The following is a 22,368-nucleotide window of genomic DNA, read 5'->3' as shown; positions in this document are numbered from 1 at the left end:
CCTGGAAGCCCACAGAGACATATCCTTTACACATTCAGTGAAGAATATGTATAAACATGAGTATACATGTTTATACATATTCTGCACTGAATATGTATAAACATGATGAGTATATATTGTGTATTTGTCTGTTATGAAGTTTTATCTTAGTAGAGTAGCAATGCATGAATATGGAGTCTGTAATAACTTTAAATAGGTAAAAATGGATAGTAGGACGTCATGAACCATATACAGTAGCAATAATGAGCATAATGCTCATCTTGGTAGGACTAAAAGGAAGGGAAGTAACTTAAAATTAAATAATTGCTAAGTCCCCCTCCCTCCAAATGCCTTCCAGTGTTGAACTGCATAGCTGTAAAATTTTATCAATAGAGAAAGGCCAGAAATTTCACAACTAAATACAAAAATATAAATGTGTCTCTGTCTTTTAGTGAAGGCAATGTAATATAAAAATTTGTTGATGTTTATGTCTTCAAATAAAGCATAAAAATCAACTTTTATCGATATGCTGTAGAAACTTCAAGTAATTCTAAATTTAACATAAGTTAAAAAAAAAAAAGGGACTCTGACAAAATAAAAATATTGTAGTTCTAATTTTTTGTAGACTATAAAACATACAATTAATTGGAAATGAATGACAATGAAACATCATATACATGAGTTAATAATGGGACATTTTTCGAAATCACATATTAATAAGCATTCGTGTTAATAAGCAACTGTTGTTAAATATACACCTGTTCACTGGCTAAGCTGTCTGAAAAGGGCTGAACTAATGAACTTGTAGTAAAGTAGAATATTAATCCAAATGTAATTGATATAGGGAGAGCTGGTAAAGCCTTCTTGAATATAGCCAGAAGAAGCAGTGTCAAACAAAGGCCCTATAAAGAAAATAAAATGTAATAAACATTTTACAATCTATAGAAATTTTTCATGAGTATGACTATATAAAAACAAAATTTTTGTTGAATGAAGATGTCAATGTATAAGGTTCTACGGTAGGGTTTCTCTCAGCTTGGTCTGTGCCTGTTAACAGTAAAAATTGTTTTTACAGGAATAGGATACACTTGAATAGAAGGAGTGTAAGAATATTTGCTGATGATATCGAGGCAGTGTTAGGTGAGTTAGCCTAATAATACTGCTAGCTCGGTGGGAAGAGGATACACAGACTAACAGATTAACCACATCCACAAGCAGAGGTGCATGTGATCCTTGCAGTGCTTCTGTTGGAACATCCGTTCCTGAAGCAACTGTTGCAGAAAAATCGGTGTAAAAATGATTCTAATTATATAAGGTAAGCCAATGAGTTACGTTCCAGGCCCCTCTCAAAATTGACAGAAGTAATATAATATTATCATATTTAAGCTCTGAAATAAATGCTATGAATATAAAATTTGTCAATGAATATAAATTTATATTCATATTCATTGACAAGAATATAAATATAAATTTATATACTTTATATTTTTATGAATATAAATTCAGTAAATGCAATATAGTATAAATTAACTAAGCTAAATGTAATTAAATAAAAAAAAATTAATTTTGTATATTTACTTTGATATGTTTGAAGCACAGGCCAAATGTTTTTGTAAGGCTCCTGCACTGATCTCTTTTGACAGTGGAATAATGCAGAGATTTTACTTCTATGATGAAGTCCCTGGTTGAGGATCTTCCTTTTTTTAAAGAAAGCACGCAGTGTCGACTGTCGAGGTTTCCTCTTTCTTTCTTTCTTTCTTTCTTTGAGAATCTCAGAATAAGGGCCAATGCATGCAATTATTCTCCTTTTCACTTTTGCACTTACTTCGCTCCCAGTCATGGTCAATCCCATAGAGCTAATTGGTGAGGGTCTCCATGCTAAAAAAATGTGCTGTAGATCACTTTTATTTATAGATTTTAAAGGAGGCTCTTCATCTTTTTCTTTCTCCTCCTCCTCCTGTTGGCTTATTTCTTTATCCAATTCTTCCAAGTCTTCATTGGAAAGCTGCTGTCCATGGCTATCTAACATCTCTGTTACATCTTCAACTGTGACTTCGTCCAATTACACCTCTTGTACCAGCATGCTGATGTCTTCAACAATGTTCTCCACTGGCTCAAATCCTGTGAGGTCGTCCATAAATTGTGGGAGAAGTTTGCACCACACTCCATTCAAACAGTTCACTGACACTTCCTCCCAAGCTGCATTGAAGTTATTAATGCCATTCAAAATGTCAAATGAGAACCAATAATCCTTGATAGTTTTGTCTGACCTGTCCAAAACTCTCACCATTTCCATGAAGGTTTGGTGGAGTGTCACCTCCACCAAACTTTCATGGAAATGGTGTAAAGGTTGCTATTACCCTCTAATCAACTGGTTGCAAAACTCAAGTGGTGCTTGGTGGCATGTAGACAATATTGATATCCAGAACTGTTCCGACTTCAGCAAGGTTTGCAGGATGGCTGGGGCATTTTCCAAGAGAAGAAGAGCCTTGGCTGGTAACTCATTCTCTTGACAAAAACAGAGCACAGTATGGAAAAAATAGTTTGTGTACCAATCCAAGAAGATTTGTTGTGTCACCCAAGCCATCCTATTCCATTTCTAGTAGACTGGAAATATGGCTTTGTTTAGGCCCTTGACAGCATATGGTGTCTGTGAATGCACACATACATGTACAAAACATTGGTTTTAATTTTAAAGTGCCAGAGACATTTGCACCCAGCAGAAGCATAAGCCTGTCTTTTGCAGCCTTGAAAGCTGGTGCAGACCTCATCCAAACCTTGTGATGGCAATTTCTACCAAAAAAGCCTGGTCTCGTCAACATTAAAAATCAGATCAGGAGAATAATTACCCTCCTGCAAGTATGTTATAAACAATTATGGAGCATATTAATCATACACGACGTCACACAGATATAAGCAGTGCAGAATTGGAATTTGGAGAGTACAATGTGTACAGAAAGGACAAACATGCAAGGAAGGGAGGAGGAGTTATGCTGTTAGTTAAGAAACATAAAATCTAAGGAAGTGCATCCAGCTGACATGAGTGGACAGTGCAATGTTGAGTCAATTTGGTGTGACATTAAAACTTGGAAAGGAAAATCAGAGTAAGAGTATGTTATAGGCCTAATGACTCTGATGAGTATAACAAACAATTGCACAGAGAAATAGAGTGGGGCCAGTAAATCAGAATGTCTTGTAATAGGGGATTTTAACTTTGCAGTTATTGACTGAAACTTGTGAGTTGGTCACTCACACGCTAGCAAGACTTTTGTGGATTTATTGGAGTGTTGCTTTCAGCAGCAACATGTTCGAGGAGCAACCAGAGGGGATAATACTCTTGATCTGATTATCAGCAGTGATGACTCATGCATTATGAATTTGCAGATAAAGGAACCACTAGGTGATCACAGTCCACTGATGTGGGATTTACTGTAAGATGTAGCTATCATCAAGGGTAAAGAGAAGGGTTTTTGTAAAGGTGACTACAGTAGTCTCAGTCAGTTTTTGAATTCTATACAGTGGGATCAACTGATGATGTTAAAAACAGTGAATTCTAAATGGGAGGCCTTCGAGGAATTAATCTTGAAGCTGCTAGACTTTTCATACCAACTAAGAAATACTGTTCAGGATTTAGGCCTAAATGGATGTCAAATGAACTAATAAGGCTCGTGACAGAGAAGAAAAATGTGTAGGATGCATATAAATTAGCAGGTGACACAAAAGCCTATACCTAGTCTGTAATAAGCTAGTCTGTAATCAAGTCAAAGGAGGTAAGGAAAGTGAAGGCTGATTACAAGAAATCCTTGGCAAAGGATGCAAAAAAAAAACCAACAAAGACTTCTTTATTTATGTAAACTCTAGAAGGAAGGGGATGAATCAAATTGGTCCACTTGATGTTGGTGGTTCAACCGTTCATGATCCTGCTCAGATAACTAACAAACTGAATGAGTAATTTGCATCTACAATCACACATGAGGAATTCTGTACAGAAGGGGAGGACAGAAGTTTACTAAACTCTAACATGGAGCTAAATGATTTTGTAATAATGGAGAGTAGAGTGGAGGAAAAATTGTTGAAGTTAAACATAAAAAAGCACCTGGGGCAGATGGAATCTATCCAGTTATATTGAAGGGGGCAGTGAGGAAAGTTAGCAAACCCTTAGTCATAATTATTAGAGCATCCTTAGATTCAGGGGAACTCCCCATGGACTGGAGATGTGTAAATGTATCCCCAATTCACGAAGGGTGGCACAAATAATTATAGACCTGTTAGTTTAATTCTGGAAAATAATGGAGTCCCTGGTTAAAGAAGTGATGCAGGGTCACCTAGACAAGACTGCTATAATAGTTCAGACACAACATGGGTTTATTAAGGGGAAGTCTTGTCTGACCAATTTGACTGGATACTATGATGTAGTTACAAAGGAAATGGATGCAAAAAATAATTTTGATATCATATACTTGGATTTCAGGAAAGCTTTTCATACTATTGCACACGGAAGACTGCTGTACTAATTGGAGTGGTATAGCATTAAGGGCAAGTTGCTGCAATGGATAAAGGGATGGTTGAGTGATAGACAGCAGAGAGTGGTAATAAATGGACACTGCTCTACATGGACTAATGTTATTAGTGGAGTCCCCCCCCCCCAAAGGTTTGGTGCTGGGCCCATTGTTGTTTTGTGCATTTATTAGTGATGTCGATGATACAAAGGTTGGCAGGGTTGTTAATGATAGTAAAGACAGTATGCTACTGCAACAGGATCTAGAAAAGTTAGGTAGATGGGCTGAGAAGTGGCAACTAAAGTTTAATATTGACAAACGCAAAGTACTGCATATGTGTAGCAGTAACTCAAGCGAAACGTACCAACTGTGTTTTACTACACTCAGGGAGGTGGAGAATGAAAAAGACCTGGGGTAATTGACAGTAGGATATAAAGTTCTCTGAGCAGTGCAGATGGGCTGCCAGAGCAGATCATGGAGTTTTGTCAATGATATATAGGAATTTTTCTAGCAGAGACAAGGTGATTACACCTTTGTACGAGGCAATGATCAGGCCAGACCTTGAGTACTGCATACAGGTCTGGAGGCCTCATTTTAGGAAGGATATAGAGTTGCTAGAACAAGTACAGAGAAGGCAACAATACTGGTAAGAGGAACAAAGGGGTTCTCTTACCAGGAGAAGCTTAAATTCTGTAAGTTGCAGCATCTGGAAACTAGGCACCTGTGAGGTGATCTGACTGAGGTGTACAAGGCCTTGAATGGTTTGAGCAGGCTCAATGCTGATGGGATACATCCACTTGCTGAGATTAAGAACCTGAGGAGGCATAGATTCAAAGTGAGGAAAGAGTTGTAGAATAGATGTGTGGAAGTTTTCCTTTAGCCAGCGGGTAGTTGATTGCTGGAACAGACTTCCATCTTTTGTTGTGGAAGTTGATGACTTAAATAAATTTAAGGCTAAATTAGAGAAACATTACATCGTCCGTCACACATACGTGTCAATCAATATAATGTCCTCGACTTCTACTGCCACTAATGATAACACTCACCGTCTGTTTACTGAGAATGCAGGGAGAAAGTGGGGTGGCGGAAAACCAGTTTTCTCAGTTAGTTTCCTGAAGTTTGCAGTAGTCCTTGTGTTGGCTTTCTTTAGCATATCCGACAAACTGTTAGAGGAGATGGGCAGGTGATTTTGTAAGTGTTACTTATGAGTATATATTAAATTATAAAATAGTTTGGCACTGGCATATTAAATTATTTACGTTCAAAAGCAGGAACTGCACCTGACCCGTTAACTGAAAAATTACTGACAATCTAACCCACATTGTAGGCACTTAATCAATGCAAGACTCTACCCCCACATTCCTACAAGAAACATGAGAGGAAAATACTAGTGTAAAGGAGAATGAAAGAACTTTCCGATGAAGACTTGTTATAAATTTATTAATTTTATTAATGCAGACAGCCAGGGAGTGGCTTCTAAAACCATAGTGCTTTATTTGCTATTTCTGATATTGGAATGAGTAGTTTTTTTGAAAGTCTGCAATGAGTTTCACAGCTTCTGGACTATATGCTCTGTCTGCTCTGCAGTATTAAGAAAGGAAATGCATAACCTCATCTTGCTGTAATCTGGTTGATGCATATGCATATTCTTAAGGTCAGCTGGTTTCTCATCCAAGCGGATGAGAAACCACCTTGTTTTAAGAAACATTTTCTTCCAATTGATGGAAGAAGAATTGGATATTTTAGTCAAGCAAAGTTCCATCATACCTTCATTAATTCACCCATAGTGAGAAGAAAGCCTAAAAATGTCTCTGCCCTCCACAATCCAAACTGATTCAATCCTGTGATTTTTGAATTTGGTTCATTAAAGTCATAGCTCAAGCCGTGGCAAATATGTTAATATTCCCCTCTCCCATCAGATGGGTACAGCAATTTTACATTATGGTTTTTTGCACAATGTTACGTACTGAGGAAAAAAATGGGTACAGCAATTTTACATTATGGTTTTTTGCACAATGTTACGTACTGAGGAAAAAAATGGGTACAGCAATTTTACATTATGGTTTTTTGCACAATGTTACGTACTGAGGAAAAAAATGGTAGAACTTACTACTTGGACAACTACTGTTCTCTTTATGTAAAGAAGCTTATTCATGCGATAACAGTCCTGAATATAACTTTTTTTTTTTTTTTATTATTATTTACATTAATATGCTAATGTTACTGCAGAAGCAAAAAAATTTTTTTATTGCAATTTGATTTGAGATTAGTGGCAAGGTATGACTAAGTGTTAGTCAAGTCCCATCAACTTAAGTGTCCCCTCCTGCTTCCACTGGGCATGTTAGCAGTCTCCATGTTTATGTCCATAAGTTTAAGTCAAATACTTATCAAAGAAAGATGTCGCAACAATAAGAATTTCAAACAACAATTCTTTGAGTAGTGCAAATTTTTTGTTGTCTTTTTCATATACAATTGTAAGGTGGATACAAAGTTTTTGATACAATTTTAACTGTTTATAACAAGCTTGACAACAGAGAATATTCCTAAAAATTTTGTTTTTTCAAGCAGATGCCAGAGAAATATGTTAAAACAATGTGGATGGTGGGCAATGTTGTATGGAATGCAAAATATTCTATTTAATTCAACTTTTGCAGTTTATATAGTTATTGATAGATAATTTTATTTGAGATTTTGTTACTAGAAAAATATACAGTAAACCCCCGCGAACAGTAGGGGATTATGTTCCTGAGAAATTCCGCGAATACCGAAAACGCGAATACTGAGTAATGGCTCCCATAGTAATAAAGGGTTCTGTTCCAAAGTATGAAATATATAAAACTAGTCTAAAATTTTGTCTATGTATGTATGTATTATATGTACATAGACAGTACATAGTGAAATGCAAGCATAAGGCATCGAAATGAAAATAAGAAACAATTTAATATTAAATGTAATATTTATTAGAAATTTCAAACAAATCTTTCAATACAGCACCTTTGCTATAGCTAAAACACTTATCCCGCCGGTGCTATCACCAGTTTCGCTAAAGTGTTGATAAAGGTGTTTTGCCTTTTCACGATTGATGAGTGAACTTAAGGGAATTTTATTTTGAGTTCGATCTTCTATCTGCAGATTTAAAGATTTTTCCATTTTTTCTAATTTAACATCACGAGTTACAGAGCAAATTTTTGGAGCAATTAGCGTGTTTTCACGGACACTATGGCAGATTTTTTCTTCCGATTGTTTGATCGATCGTACCGTTGACTCATTGATTTTATAATGTTTTGCCACTGAGAAGATGCTTTCACCATTATAAATTTTGTCTAATAACTCAATTTTATTCGCCAATCTCATCACCTTCTTTGAAATTTCACATTCACATTCCCTTGTTATTTGTATCCATATTTTTGTATGGGTTAGAAAGAACTTGTCCAAATAAAGTCACTTTCTTCCGTTAACACACTCGAAAAAGTCTGTTTTACACTGCAAAATGGTAGATTTATCACTTTTGTAAGCATATCAATTTATAAATTGATAAATTTATAAGCATATAAATTAAAAACAAACGACGAAACCTTCCATGGCGCATAACACATACCGAACAAGGATTAGCGAGAGAAACATCCACGCTCGCGATTTTGTCACCCCTCTCCCCCACCCACAGAGCACTGTTTTGACCGGGAAAGATAATTTTAGCCACGCTCATGTTTTTTTTATGGCGGAAAATGTTCATGGTGCTTTAAAATTCACATTTTTTTAGGTTTCATTTTATATTAAATCAGTGACCGCGAATACGCGAAACCGCGAATAGTGGGGGTTTACTGTATTTCCAAGAAATTCTCTCATGTTATCTTTTTCTTTTTTCAAAACAATTTGTTATGAGTAGATGCAAAGGTTTTTCTGTTTGAGTCCAGTTCTTTACACAGGTAGTGTTAATAGACAATATTCCTTAAGTTTTATTACCAGATGAAATACACATCCAAGAAAATATGATAATATGGTTTTCATTTTTTTTGAAATATTCAAAAAAGAAAAAAAAAAAAAAAGAAAAAAAAAAAAAGAAAGAAAAAAAAAGTTAATTTTTCTTTCTTTCTCTTTTTTGCAGAGCACATACATTAGCTGGCAGCAGAGTTTATCTCTGTAGTAAAAATTAAAGCAAACAATTTTCTTAGAAGGTAGGATGAATTTCAGCTGTATGGATATGATGGTTGAAAATTGTAAAAGAGCTAAAAATCATCATATCAAAAAGATCTTGTACGCCCACCTCACAGTTAAAACCTACTGTAATGTAACACAAATGTTACTGGAGAAACAATGTTGCGTTACTGGGGAAAACAGAATTAAATAAATAGGTTGAGTTAAAATTCTCCTGTAACACCACATTTCAAATGCCTCAATTTTCTTCCTGTCAACTCTTTTCAGATTCCATCCTTCACATCCATAAGCGGCAACTGGAAAAATTGACGAATCAATGATTCTCAGTTTCACCTTTAGGGGCAGATCATGAGCTCTCCATAATTTTATCAGATCAGTGACCAACGTTTTAGCAATTGCCTGTCGTCTCTTTACATCGCTTGAGCAGTCACTATTTTTATTTATTCTGTAATCAAATTCGTAAACTTCTTCGATATCTTGCCCATTAACTTTCACTTTACTGGAATCGAGATTATCACCAATCACCATAATTTTAGTTTTACAGACATTCAGAAACAATCCTTTTTTCTTGCTTCACATACTCTCCTCAGAGTTTCTTTAAAATGATCCTTAGAATTAAAAATTAGCACAGTATCATGTGCATAATGAAGGTTGTTTATCTTCAGGCCTCCAATTTTGATGCCAATCTCTAAATCTTCTAAAGCTTCACACATGATATCTTCGGCATAAAGATTAAAAAGGTGAGGTGACAAAATACAGCCCTGCCTGACACCATTACCTATTGTGAAAAAGTCTGTTTCCCATGTTCGTTCTATGTTTCTTCCTGTTCCTGGTACAGTAGCTTAATCAGCTGAATTATGTGGATTGGGAAAAGCATAATAGTCATCGTTTCCCATAGTTTCTCATGTTGAACACAATCAAATGCTTTATCATAATCTATAAAACACAAAACGACTGGAACATTGAATTCTTTGCATTTTTCAATAATCAGTTGTAGGCTTAAGATCTGATCTCTGGTTCCTCTACCCCTTCTGAAACCTGCTTGCTCTTCTGACATTTCTTCTTCAAGTTTTCTTGAGATTCTGTTCAATATGATTTTAAGAAGAATCTTGCTAGGATGAGAAATTAGGCTAATAGTCCTGTAATTTGAGCAAATTTTCAGATCTCCTTTTTTTTGGCAAGGGGATGAAAATTGATTTCTTACAATCTGATGGCCACGGTTCCCATTTCCCAAATTTTTACAATCATTTTATGAAAAAATTTAGTGCCCTTCACACCTGTAGCTTTAATCAATTCCGCTGGGATTTCATAAATTCCAGTTTTCTTGCCACACGTTAGTTCTCTGATGGCTTTTTCGACTTCTTCCTTCAGCGGAACTGGTTCACGATCACACTCTTGAAAAGAGAGTGGCAGATCATTAGTGCCAGCAGGTGCTCAGAAGAGCTGCTCACAGTATTCTTTCCACCTTCCTTTGATTGCATTCTCCTCTGTTAAAATTTCCTACCTTTGGAGTCCTTAATTACATTAAGTTTTGGGCAGAACTTTTGTCACCACCCATACAAAAACACAAATACAATTTTCCCATACAGGGGCCATATTAAAAAAAATTCAAAGTTAGATTTCTTTCGTGGGTCACACTCAGCGATTCGAGAAAAATCAGTGTTACATTTTCCATATCTTGTTACATGTAAAAGAAAAATTGAAAATATTCGTAAATTTTATTAAGTACAATACACAATTACATTTACTGAACAAAACGTTTAAAGAGAATTTTTTGAAAATTAACAAAATTTAAAATTCTGTTTTAGTTCACTTTCCACGCTGACCGTAGGCTGGACACTACTGTGAATCAACTGTAAGTGCCCCGTTCGAGAACTAGAGAGTGATTTTCATTTATCCAGACAAACAATCATCTGTTGTTTCGCGGAATTGCGCTATCCACATTTTTCCGCAAATTTTCCCTATCTCTGTTTACATGGTCACAATACCTGAATATCCAAATGGCACCGACATTTTGGACAGTTTCAAAAAAAAAAATTCAAATTTAACAACTAGTTCAAAGAACTAGTGACAATATCGATGACGAGAGAAGGAAAATGAGGACAACAAAGGTATTAAACCTTCTAAATGTGAAATGTGGCATTTGGTGAAAATGAAGTTAGAAAATTGTCAATTAGGTTGCAGTTAAATGAAATAGATACAATTCGTGGATTTTGGGGGTACCTAATTGATAAGATGGTTTCGGAAGATTTGAAGCATTTGATGAATGCTCTGAGTACGATACCAATTTCATCGATGAATGTGAACAAGGATTTTCACAAATGAATCTGATTGTCAGCCCAAGCACAGCTTCGTTGATGGCAAAAACAATTTCTTCACTACTATTTCCTAAAATTGAAGGCCCACCGATGACACACTTCGAACCAGAAAATATGTCAATTCTTGGCTGTTCGGAAACGTCATTCAGCAACAGACACAAACAGAAGAAAATAATTATTCATGATATTACATTAATACACCAACCGTTGAGTTAAAATAATTTAATACTGTATATATACCAACAATACAGAGGATACTGTAACATAATCTATTTACAATAACTGATTGTGAATAAAGCCTGAAAATAAAATAAAATATATCAGGTTAAAAGTGTTAAAACTATTAAAACTATACAATTGTAGCTTTCGGGGGCATCCGCCTCCTTTCTCAACAAGAAATAGTGCTTACACAGCACATCCTTAAGTATCAGATTCATGGCACACGTGGTTGATCAGGCGCATGAACAAAAGTTCCTACACGTGCCCCAGAACCGGAAGCAGCTCGGGAACGTGGTAAACAGAATGCTCATCTTTTGAGAGGACTATAGCCTCAAAAAGGGGGTGAAGCCACACACCCCTATCCTTATTCATAGTATTGTTATCGGATGAGCAAATCCACAAGCTCTCGAGCCACTTGCGGTCCCAGAACCTATGCGCCCAATCAACTGTTTACCACGTTCCCGAGCTGGGGTACGTGTAGGAACTTTTGTTCATGCGCCTGATCAACCATGTGTGCCGTGAACCTGATACTTAAGGATGTGCTGTGTAAGCATTATTTCTTGTTGAGAAAGGAGGCGAACGCCCCCGAAAGCTCCAATTGTATAGTTTTAGTAGTTTCAACGCTTTTAACCTTATATATTTTATTTTATTTTCAGGCTTTATTCACAATTAGTTATTGTAAATAGATTATGTTACAGTATCCTCTGTATTGTTGGTATATATACAGTATTAAATTATTTTAACTCAACGGTTGGTGTATTAATGTAATATCGTGAATATGAACTTTCCCAACCTCAGAGGCCTTTTTGAAGAAGAAAATAAGCTGGCATAGTGTGTCGGATGAGAACTTAATAAAAATTTGGAACATTCTACAAAAACTTTATTATGAAATTATTTTTACTTTTTTTTTTTTTTTACACATTTTACTTATTTTTTTTATATACAGTCAGTCCTCATGTAGCACGATAGTTGCATTCCTAGAAACCCTTGTGCAATGCAAAATAGTGTAATATAAACAACAGGCTCTGTGGGAAAAATAGGGTTAGGTGCCGACCACCCAAGATTGAACACACATTTGTAACCAAAACATTACCAAACACGATAAAAAATATTACGACTATTATGTAATATTTTTTATTACGTAATAGTCGTAATAAAAAATATACTGCTAATGCTTTTGCTTCTATCGTAAGCAAACTTGTTTTTTGTTTGATTTTCTATCCAAACAGATGACAGCCGTTCCATCTCTTCCAATTCTTTGTGTCTTAATCTAATGGATTTTAATTACACTTTGAGTTGTTCCTGCTATGAAAATTTTCATTTCTCTGCATTCTTGGCGTTGCCTCATTTAGGCCTGTAGCACGTGCAATATCATATGATCTTCCATTTCGCTCAGTGTTTCACAATTTCATATTTTTTTCTCTATCAACAGAGGCGGACTGGCCATAAGTCTTACCAGGGAAACCACGGTGGGTCGGATGCTGGTGTGATTTTGGCCATAAACGCTAGTATGAGGCCACTACAGATTTTCCTGGGTAAGAATTTTTTGACCCAGTCCGCCTCTGTTTATCGATATTGCTTTTCCTTTTCTCTCTGAATCTGTAGTGTTTTCATAAGGACGCTTCCTTTTCACACCTTTTAAGTATTTTACTCATTTTTAGGGAATAAAGCACAATTACAAAATGAGGAGGCACGCTTGATACACATAAACAAAGCTGTGCGCGTGTAGCAACTGAATAAACAACACCGAAGGAAGAGAGACACACTATGAACACTTCACATTTTACTAAAGCACATTTCTGGGGGTTACTACCATAAAACAATAAAAACAATTTCCAGTTGCGTCCCTGCTAGTGGAATCTGTTATAAACTGGTAGTAAACTCGATCTAATTGTATTTGTGACAATACCAACAGCTGGAATTTTATGTTATTATGGTGAAATGTGTTTCCCTTTCACTGATATAAAAAACAAATATATTTTCAGAATCTTCTCTTCATTCCTATCGTGTTGCATTCAGTTGGGGTTATTCCACGTTTGACTGCCATTTCTTGTTAACACAAAGGCGAATCGTGCATAAGCGAATTCGGTTCATGTTATATACGGTATCGTTTCCCTATTTATAAATCGTGTATGATCGAATTCGTGTTATATGAGGACTGACTCTACTTAAATAATAAATTTATGCTTATTAAACTGTGTTAATATACTTAATTTGTTGTTCTTAATCCAAAAACATTACTACTAAAGTAACAATACCATGAAATATTTTTTTAGAGTACTGTACTTTTCATGTCATTTTAATTTTAAATTTTTCCTGACAGCAAAGAATGAGTACCGGCACCTATTTTTTTAACAAAAAAGCACTGATTACTCCCATGTATTTTCTACTAAAAAATTTATAAAAAAACTATATGAGTATTCGCATGATGCAAACTTTTAATCCGTAAAATAAAAAAAGTGTATCCATTACATTTTCAGGAAAAATATGTTCTGGGAAGGGGTTAATTAATTTTATAGGAAGCATTACTTTTAAACTAAGTATCAACCTACTATATGAGGAGAGACTAAGTCCTAAAACAGACTGTCGGCAGTAGTATCTTATTTTGAACAAACACTAGCTGTTCAATGATGTTGTTTACACTAGCTGTTCAATGATGTTGTTTTTTTAAGCACTTTGTGGTTAAGGAAGTTGTTCTATCGTAAGTATTAACTCTCTTGAGGGCATGCGAAATACCATAAAAGTAGGATGTCTTTACTTTGCCAATAAGCATTCATTTTTTCCCAAAACAAAAAAGACAAGAAATGTCTTTCTTTCAAAGACATTTCTTGAATTTTTTTGGACAAAATTCTGATTGATGAAGTAAAATAATTTAAAATGGAAAAACTTTAAAAATTTTATTCTTAATTCTGACAGCATATTGTATAATAAGATTAAAAAACATTAGAAACAATCTTGTTATCCAAAAAAAATATTTCTTAACTAACTTATATTTCTTACCGTACAGTCAAAAAATTGGGGTCATGAGCTGAGAAAAAAAAAAAAAAATCTGAAAATCAATGTTAAGTTTCCATAGGAATAATGATTTTTGACATACAAGGTACTGTAGAGAATTTTTTTACAGGTAAAATTTTCCAATTAAAAAAAATATGGAGATTCAAAAGTGAAAATCCTATTGGAGGAATACTAAAATCCACACTAATGTGATTCTGATAGATGTTTAAATTCATAAGTTTTGCTGCCTGTGTGTATCAAATATATCAACATGCCAGCTAGAGGGTTAAGACTATATTATTACATACGGCAGTTGAAGTCTGCTGCTGGCTGCCAAATACCTAGAACAAGTTAGCACTCAGTACGGTTAATTTATTTCACAGGAAAAATTAAATATTCAAAGTTTTAAATATAAAACACTCACAATGAGAATTGCAACGAAACAGGCTATTGTCGTATTCCAATCACCATATGAGGAAGCTTTACCAACAAGTACACTGTAGAAGATAAAATCACCCAGACCAAGCTTAACTCCTCCTTAAAATAAGTAAAAATAAAATAATTTTACTGGCAACAAATTTTATGAACTTCTAAATTGCTTTGATAAAAGATTATTTATTTTCATATACTAGACCTGCTATAATATGGTGGAGGAGGTATACATTACAAAAAAAAATATAATGTAATAATGAGTCCATGTATTTAACTCTGTTTTACACAATGAAAGGTTGGGAGAAGCTGCACATTTAATTCCCTTCAGATCTTTTCATCAATGACCAAAATTCATAAACCTACACATTGATGCATATATAATACAAGTGCACTGCAAGAAATTAACTATATGGTAAAAAAAGAAGAGAGGTTATTGTATGTTTTTTTTTTTGACATGAAGTGAGCCATGTATATGCAATGTGAATGGGCAGGGACCCATTCACATGCATATACACATTTTTCAGAGAGATATCACTTCACTGCTTAGGATGCAATGGTAAAAATAAAATTTATTGTTACAGATAGTTTAATTTATCAGTGACAGCTTAAATAAATTCTGATATTGATACAGGGTCATCCCTCGATTTGCAAGGGGGTTATGTTCTGGGAAAACACCGTGTAGTCCAAATCCGCGCAATGCGAAACACAGTTTATATGACACAATGAGGGTTTCATACCTGTACACAAAAAAAAAGTGCAAAAAAAATTAAATTGAAAAAAAAATTGTCTTCATTCGGTAAGAAAAAAATTACAAACATGTCCATAAAATTAATCTTGCTAATAACTTACCCCTAGATTTTTAATCTAAATTCATTGCTTCTTCGTCGCTGTTTTCCTGTGATAAACTTGTAACAGTATCTGGCACTTTTTGATCCATATCCAGAGCTTCTTGACTAAGCTGATTTGCAAGTCTTAAAAATTCAGCCAGTCTCTTCGTGGTCAAATTTTTGTGTGCATCTTCTTTGTTTTTATCATTTTTGTTATCTTCTTCACATTGCAAAAAAATATCGTCCACTGATAATTGTTCTCTAAGAGATTCAAGGACTTATGTGGTATTTGCTGGTTTCAGTTCTTCAAATCCCTCTCCGCTAATCGTGTCACCAATTCTCACAATCTCAACTATCTCCGGAATTTCAAGCATGGCTTCTTTAGTGCAGCTTTGTGGCCACAGCTTTTCCACATGGCATTCATTGTTGAGTTCTTAACTTCAACCCCATGTGAATTCAATATTTTTTACAGCATCAAGAATGTTACAATTCTGCCAATAATCTTGAATTAAAAGACTGCCTATTCCATCACAGTAGCTTCTACCAATTGTAAAAGAGATCTTCTTAGGTAATAAAGTATAAAGGTAGCTATAATACCTTGGTCCATCGGTTGAATTAACGAACTTGTATTCGGTGGAAGAAAGATAACTTTCACATTTGGGTTCAGATCAGTTGTTGTTGTTGTTTGGTTTTTAGGAGCATTAGCAACTAAGGCCATATTGCTCCAGGATATGCGGTGGTCATTCCTTAACCTTTCTGCATCCTCCGTATTTGGTGGTGACGGGCTCGAACCCCGGTCTAATCAAGAAGCGTGTGCTATGCACTGCTGCTCCTTCCCACCTGGCTACGGAGGCGCCGTGTGCAGATCAGACAAATGTGCAGGATGACTGGGTGCATTATCAAGAATGAGCAAGATTTTGAATGCTATGTTATTCTTCAGGCAATATCTTTTTGTTTCGACACAAAAGCAATTTAAAAACCAACCCTTGAATATTTTAGCTGTCATGCAGGCTTTTTGCTCGATTTCCAGTGAACTGGTAAGGAGCTTTTTGATATGTTTTTAAAAGCACAAGGATATTCTGATGTATAAATTAAAAACAGTTTACACTTAAAGTTGTCCTCTGCATTGCCACATAACAAAAGTGTTAACCTATCTTTTGCAGCTTTGAAACCTGGGGCAGTTTTCACTTCTTTTCAAATGAATGTTCAGCTTGGCATATACTTCCAAAATATGCCATGCCGGTCTCATGAGCATTAAATACTTGACTTACTAGATAGCCCTCAGCCGCAATAACACCCTTTAAAGTTTTTGGATACGAAGAAGCAGCTTCCGTATCTGCACTGGCTGCTTTGTCCATTAATTTTAGATTGTGAAGACTGAAATTTTTTAAAATTTTCAAACCAACCCTTGAAAAACGCTGGCCTGAAAAATATCTGCATTGGATGGACCAGCTTCCTCTTGTAAGCGATTAAAAATTTTCAGAGCTTTGGCACAAATAATATCTGAACTAAGAGGCATTCTTTTTTTGGTTAAGATCTTCTATCCAGAAAGAAAGTAATTTTTTCAGTTTTCTCACTTTTGTGGTGCTTTTTGCAGCCAATGATAGGAACAGATAACTGAATTTTTAATTTTCTCAGCATTTTCCCTAATTCGTTGAATGCTAGATATATTTATGCTGTATTTCTTGGTCAATGTTACAACATTTTTTGTCATTTTCTAAATCCTTAATGATTTTTAATTTTTCAGCTAAATTAAAAAATTTTTTTGCTCTAGCTTTCTTCATTTTAGGCACTAATTAAACGCACACTTTATATAGACAAGAAATATTAAATCAGCAAAAGAATGCTTACCGATTAAAACACTATGTTATGCAAATCAGAAAAAGATCCTGTCTGAACCTACTGATGAAGGGGGTTCCCAAGTGAGGAAGTTGTTTCAAAAATAACCAGACAAACACACCACCATTTTATTGCTATGTTTGGGTATGAGAATCAGTTTTGAACGCCTTTGTAATATTTTTCTAAAGCACATTTCTGGAGGTCACAACCATAAAAATAATTTGCACCTACTGGTTTATTGGGCTTTTCTGTTAGTGCAATCCATCATAAATGGGTAATATACTTGATCTTATTGCATTTGCGATAACACCGATAGTTGGAATTCTGTGGGATTTTATGCTATTATGGTGAAATGTGCTTCTCCTTCAATGAAATCTTCAATCATGTAAAAAACATAAATAAAGTTTCAAAATCTGCTCCATTCTTATTTTTCAAGTTTCGTAAACAAAAATCGTGCAGGTAGCAAAACTCACTGAGCACTCTAAAATTTTGGTAGTAAATACCTGACCGCACAATAAAAAAATGTGCAAATCGAGGGATGACTGTACTTTCAAGTATCTTTAAAGAAATTCCAAACAAGTCAGTAGCAATAAATTTCATTTAAATTCAGCAACTGCAATCAGAGCTGTAATCAAAAGTCCTCTGAGTAGATTTCCATACTCTCACTTGTGTAACTTTTTATGAAGAGGCTTTGGACTGTTTTCTGCTGTAGAGCAGATAATCAATGATACTCACTGCTTCAAACAACAATGGAGATTGCTTGTGGGGGTGGGGGATTAGAAGACATAAAACTATGAAAGCTGCATGTTTTATGAGGCACTGAAATAACAAACTTTCCCACTTTCCCCCCCCTCTCTCTCAATTAGTGCAGTGTGTTGCTTATTTTCTTAAAAGGTGATTAGAAGAGTGGAAAAGTTATAAAAATATTCAGTTTAACTATTTATAAAAAATTAACTACTGTAACTATAAACATATAATTCAATATTTAAGGGGTAGTAATAAAAGAAGCCCTAAAAATTTTCGATGAGAAATATTTGTATGTAATAGTGTTATATAGCTTAAGCATATAACAGTGTTATATGCTTAAATATGAAACTCAGTTATTTTTGCTACTTAGATTATAAAATTAAACAAGAAAAAGGATTGACTGCTGTTGCAATTATAATATTTTAAAGTTACAGAGAAAGTATTGTATGTATCATAAAACATAATATTAAAATATAAAGAGAAAATTTTTAAGGATATAAAAAATTTAAGATGGATTTTTCAACTCCATCAGGGATGTCTAATGGTGCTGTTGGACTTAACATTTATTCACTGGCAATTAGGAATTTAGAATATAAAGAAGTGGCCATACACATCTGGCTACTTTTCTATGCTTCTTTTCATGGCTTAAATACAGAATAAGAGAAACTAAAGGATTACATTGCAGAATTCATCCTTTATGGATGCCCTTTTTTTTGTCTTCTACTTTTAGTTGGAAAAGGAGTCTTTTGCAAACCACGTTTGATTTTATTAGCATTACCATTAGTAGAGGCATATGATGCAAGAAAGCAACCTTATACAGCATCAGCCAAAAAAATTATAATAAAAAAAATATATTAAAGCCTTTTCATTTCACCCATCCATTAACTTGAAATGTTTGTCTAGTTCTGTCTTGAATTTATTTAAGCTGTCAACCACCTGCTGGCCAAAGGCAAATTTTCACACATCTATCCTACAACTTCAACTTGAATTTATGTCCCCTCAGGTAATTAATCTGGGCAAGAGGAAAAATCCCATCAGCATTGAGTTTGCTCAAACCATTCAAGCCTTATACACCTCAATCAGATCACCTCACAGGTGCCAAGTCTCCAGATACTGTAATTTGCAAAACTTAAGCTTTCATTCGTAAGAGCAACTCCTTGTTCCAACAGCTCTACATGCTTCCTAAAATAAGGCCTACAGACCTGTATACAGTACAAGGGTGTAGCCTGACCAGTGCCTTATACAAGGGGGTAATCACCTCCTTATTCAAGCTATAAAAATTCCTGTATATCATTGACAAAACACCATAAAGCTACTCTTGTAGACAGTCTGCACTGCTCAGAAAATTTCATATCTAACTGCATAATTATCCCCAGGTCATTTTCATTCTCTACCACCTTGAGTGTAGTACCACACAATTGATATGTTACTCTGGGGTTACTGCTACTGATATGTAGTACTTTATATTTGTCAATTTTAAACTTCAGTTCATTAACAACACTGCCAATCTTTGTACTGTCTGCAAACTTAGACATTTTAAACCTGATATATCTTCAGCAATAAATATAGAAAACAACAATGGACCAAACACTGAACCCTGGGAGACTCCACTAATAACATTAGTCCACGAAGAGCAGTATCCATTGATTACCACTCTCTGTCTTCTCCCACTCAACCATCCCTTTATCCATAACAGCAACTTGCCCTTAATACCACACTGCTTCAATTTGTACAGCAGTCTTCCATGTGCAACAGTATCAAAAGCCTTCCTAAGATCCAAGTATATGATATCAAAATTATTCTTTGCATCCAGTGCCTTAGTGACTGCATCATAGTATCCAATCAAATTGGCCAGACAAGATTTCCCATTAACAAATCCATTATGTTTCTGAACTGAAGTCTTGTCTAGATGATCCTGGTAGTGCTTCTTTAACCAGTACCTCCATTCATTTCGCTGGAACAGATGTTAAACTACCAGGTCTATAATTACTTGTGTCACCCTTTGATCCTCCTTTGTGAATTGGGGTCACATCCAGTCCATGGGTACCTACCATGAGTCCAAGGAAGCTCTCATAATTATGGCTAAGGGTTTCTTACTTCCTTTGCTGCCCCCTTTAATATAACCGGATAGATTCCATCCACCCCAGGTGCCTTTCTTATGTTTAACTTCAACAATTTCTCCTCCACTTTGCTCTCAGTTATTACAAAATCACTTAGCTCCCTGTTAGCATTTGATAAACTTCTGGAACTCCGCTCATTGAATAACTCCTCATGCGTGAATGTAGATGCAAAATACTCATTCAGTTTATCAGCTACCTGAGCATGATCATCAATAGTCAACACATGTATGTTAAGTGGTCCAATTTGATTCATCCCTTTCCTTCTAGAGTTTACATAAGTAAAGAATTCCTTGACGTTTTTCCTCTGCATCCTTTGCCAAAGATTTCTCATAATCTGCCTTTGCCTGCCTAACCTCCTTTGTGACTTGATTATAGATTAGTTTATACCTGCCATAGATTTCTGTATCGCCTGATATGCATCCCATAAATTCTTCTTTTCTGCCACGAGCCTCAATTCATCTAACCTCCATTTAGGACTAAACCTTGAACAGTATTTCTTAGTTGGAATGAAAAGCCTAGTAGCTTCCCATTTAGAATTCACTGTTGGTAACATCATCAGTTGATCCCACTGTACAGAATTTAAAAACTGTCTGGGACCTCTGTATTCACCTTACGAAAGCAAAAGCCCTTTCCTTTAGCCTTGATGGTAGTTACATCAAGGCTAAATTCTTCTGGCTTTAATTTCATTTGTTCGACTCTTGCTTTCTGCACTGCACTCTCTGGGCAACTCAACTTATTTCTGTTTCTTCAGTTGTGGTGTAGGCCTAACTGCAAGTTTTTGCAGGCCTGGGGAGAATGCAGTGCTAGTGTTTGTGTTGTTAGTATATATAAAGTAATGCAAGTTATTATTAACTTTGTATTCTTTTGGCCAATTACATTTGCTTTTCGCTCATGCCCATTCATCAGAACACTCATTCACTTTCTCTCTTTCCTTCATCCCCTACTAGCTTACTAATATTTTTAAGCTAATCTGCTTCCTTGGCTGCCTGTACATCTCCCTCCCCTACATGGTTATTTGGTTTGGGGTCCCAGGTTCCTACACATGGCAGGGTAGTCCTGATAGGGCTATTGGTAGGGCTATATCAGGGGTCACCAAACTACGGCCCGTGGGCCAGATCCAGCCTGCGTAGTCTGTTCATCCGGCCTGCCCCGCACTGTGCTACAAATGATCAAAATTTCTAAAATATATTGTAATTATTTATACGGAAATATAATAAATACACTTCTATCAGATCCTACCTGGCTATCAAAATTGTCATTTTTGGTTGACATAACATCTCACATGAATGAATTGAATTTAAAACTTCAAGGAAAGGACAACTTTATCTGTGACCTTTACCAAATCATTAAAGGATTTCGAAGAAAGCTATTACTTTTTGAAGCACAACTAGAAAGAGGAGATTTCTCTCATTTTCAGTGTTTCAAAGTTTTCAGTGTTTCTTGCTGAAATCGGAGAAGATATCAATCTCGAGTTTCCAAAGAAAATTATTAATGACTTAAAAAAGCATTTTTTGGAAAGATTTTCAGACCTCGACAGAATTGAGAGTGATATTCTTTTGTTTCAAAATCTGTTTCATTGTAACGTTGATGACGTGTCAGTCGAACTACAGTTAGAGATCATTGATTTACAAGCAAATGACCTATTGAAAGAGAAACACAAAGAAGGAAATCTTGTAGAATTTTAATCGCTGCTTATCTGATAACGAGTTTTCAAAATTAAAGAAATTTGCCTCTGGTATGGCATCAATGTTCGGTACAACTTATGTCTGTGAGCAAGCATTTTCAAAACTGAAATAAATCCATAAATCACATTAATCTTTTCTGCTTATCTTATTCCTAATGTCACCTTCCTTGATAAGTTTTTGATAAATAAATATATTTGTTATCTTTATTTTTCTATATATTCTTTATTTTTACATATTTTGTGTATTGTAAATAAATATATTTGTTATCTTACTGAATTGTGCATATTGAACAAAATGATTATACGGCCCGCGCTCGTCAATCTCTTGGTTATCTGGCCCATCGTGAAAAAAGTTTGGCGACCCCTGGTCTATATGATTTGGGATAAGTAAAGGGTTTTCTCAGGGTTTTTGATAATTAATCTTAACAGCTTTTTTCCATATTTTTGGGAATGTACCTTCTGTCATACAGTTATTATATAGTGCTATTAATTTGTCTAGTGCTATTTCTGCTAATTTTTTGATAATCTCAACCTCTGAGAGTTCAAAACCTGAGC

At 35.2% G+C, this 22,368-nt stretch overlaps 1 protein-coding gene across 1 annotated transcript in view; it reads right to left on the bottom strand.

The window, feature by feature from the left end:
• Positions 1-569: 569 nt before the first annotated feature.
• Psn (presenilin) overlaps positions 570-22,368 on the bottom strand; it is a 228,676-nt gene continuing 206,877 nt past the window's right edge. The window contains exons 9-10 of the mRNA XM_090376534.1: positions 14,589-14,701; positions 570-881 (exon numbers count right to left, since the gene is read on the bottom strand). Of these exons, the coding sequence (XP_090232660.1) occupies positions 726-881; positions 14,589-14,701 (269 nt within the window). The 3' untranslated portion in view covers positions 570-725. The remainder of the gene's footprint in view (positions 882-14,588; positions 14,702-22,368) is intronic.

The sequence above is a fragment of the Mastigoproctus giganteus genome, chromosome 6 (genome assembly GCF_048544385.1).
Source record: "Mastigoproctus giganteus isolate SK-2022 chromosome 6, ASM4854438v1, whole genome shotgun sequence".
NCBI classification, from domain to species: Eukaryota; Metazoa; Arthropoda; class Arachnida; order Uropygi; family Thelyphonidae; genus Mastigoproctus; species Mastigoproctus giganteus.
This window is presented reverse-complemented; position numbering and strand designations above follow the sequence as displayed.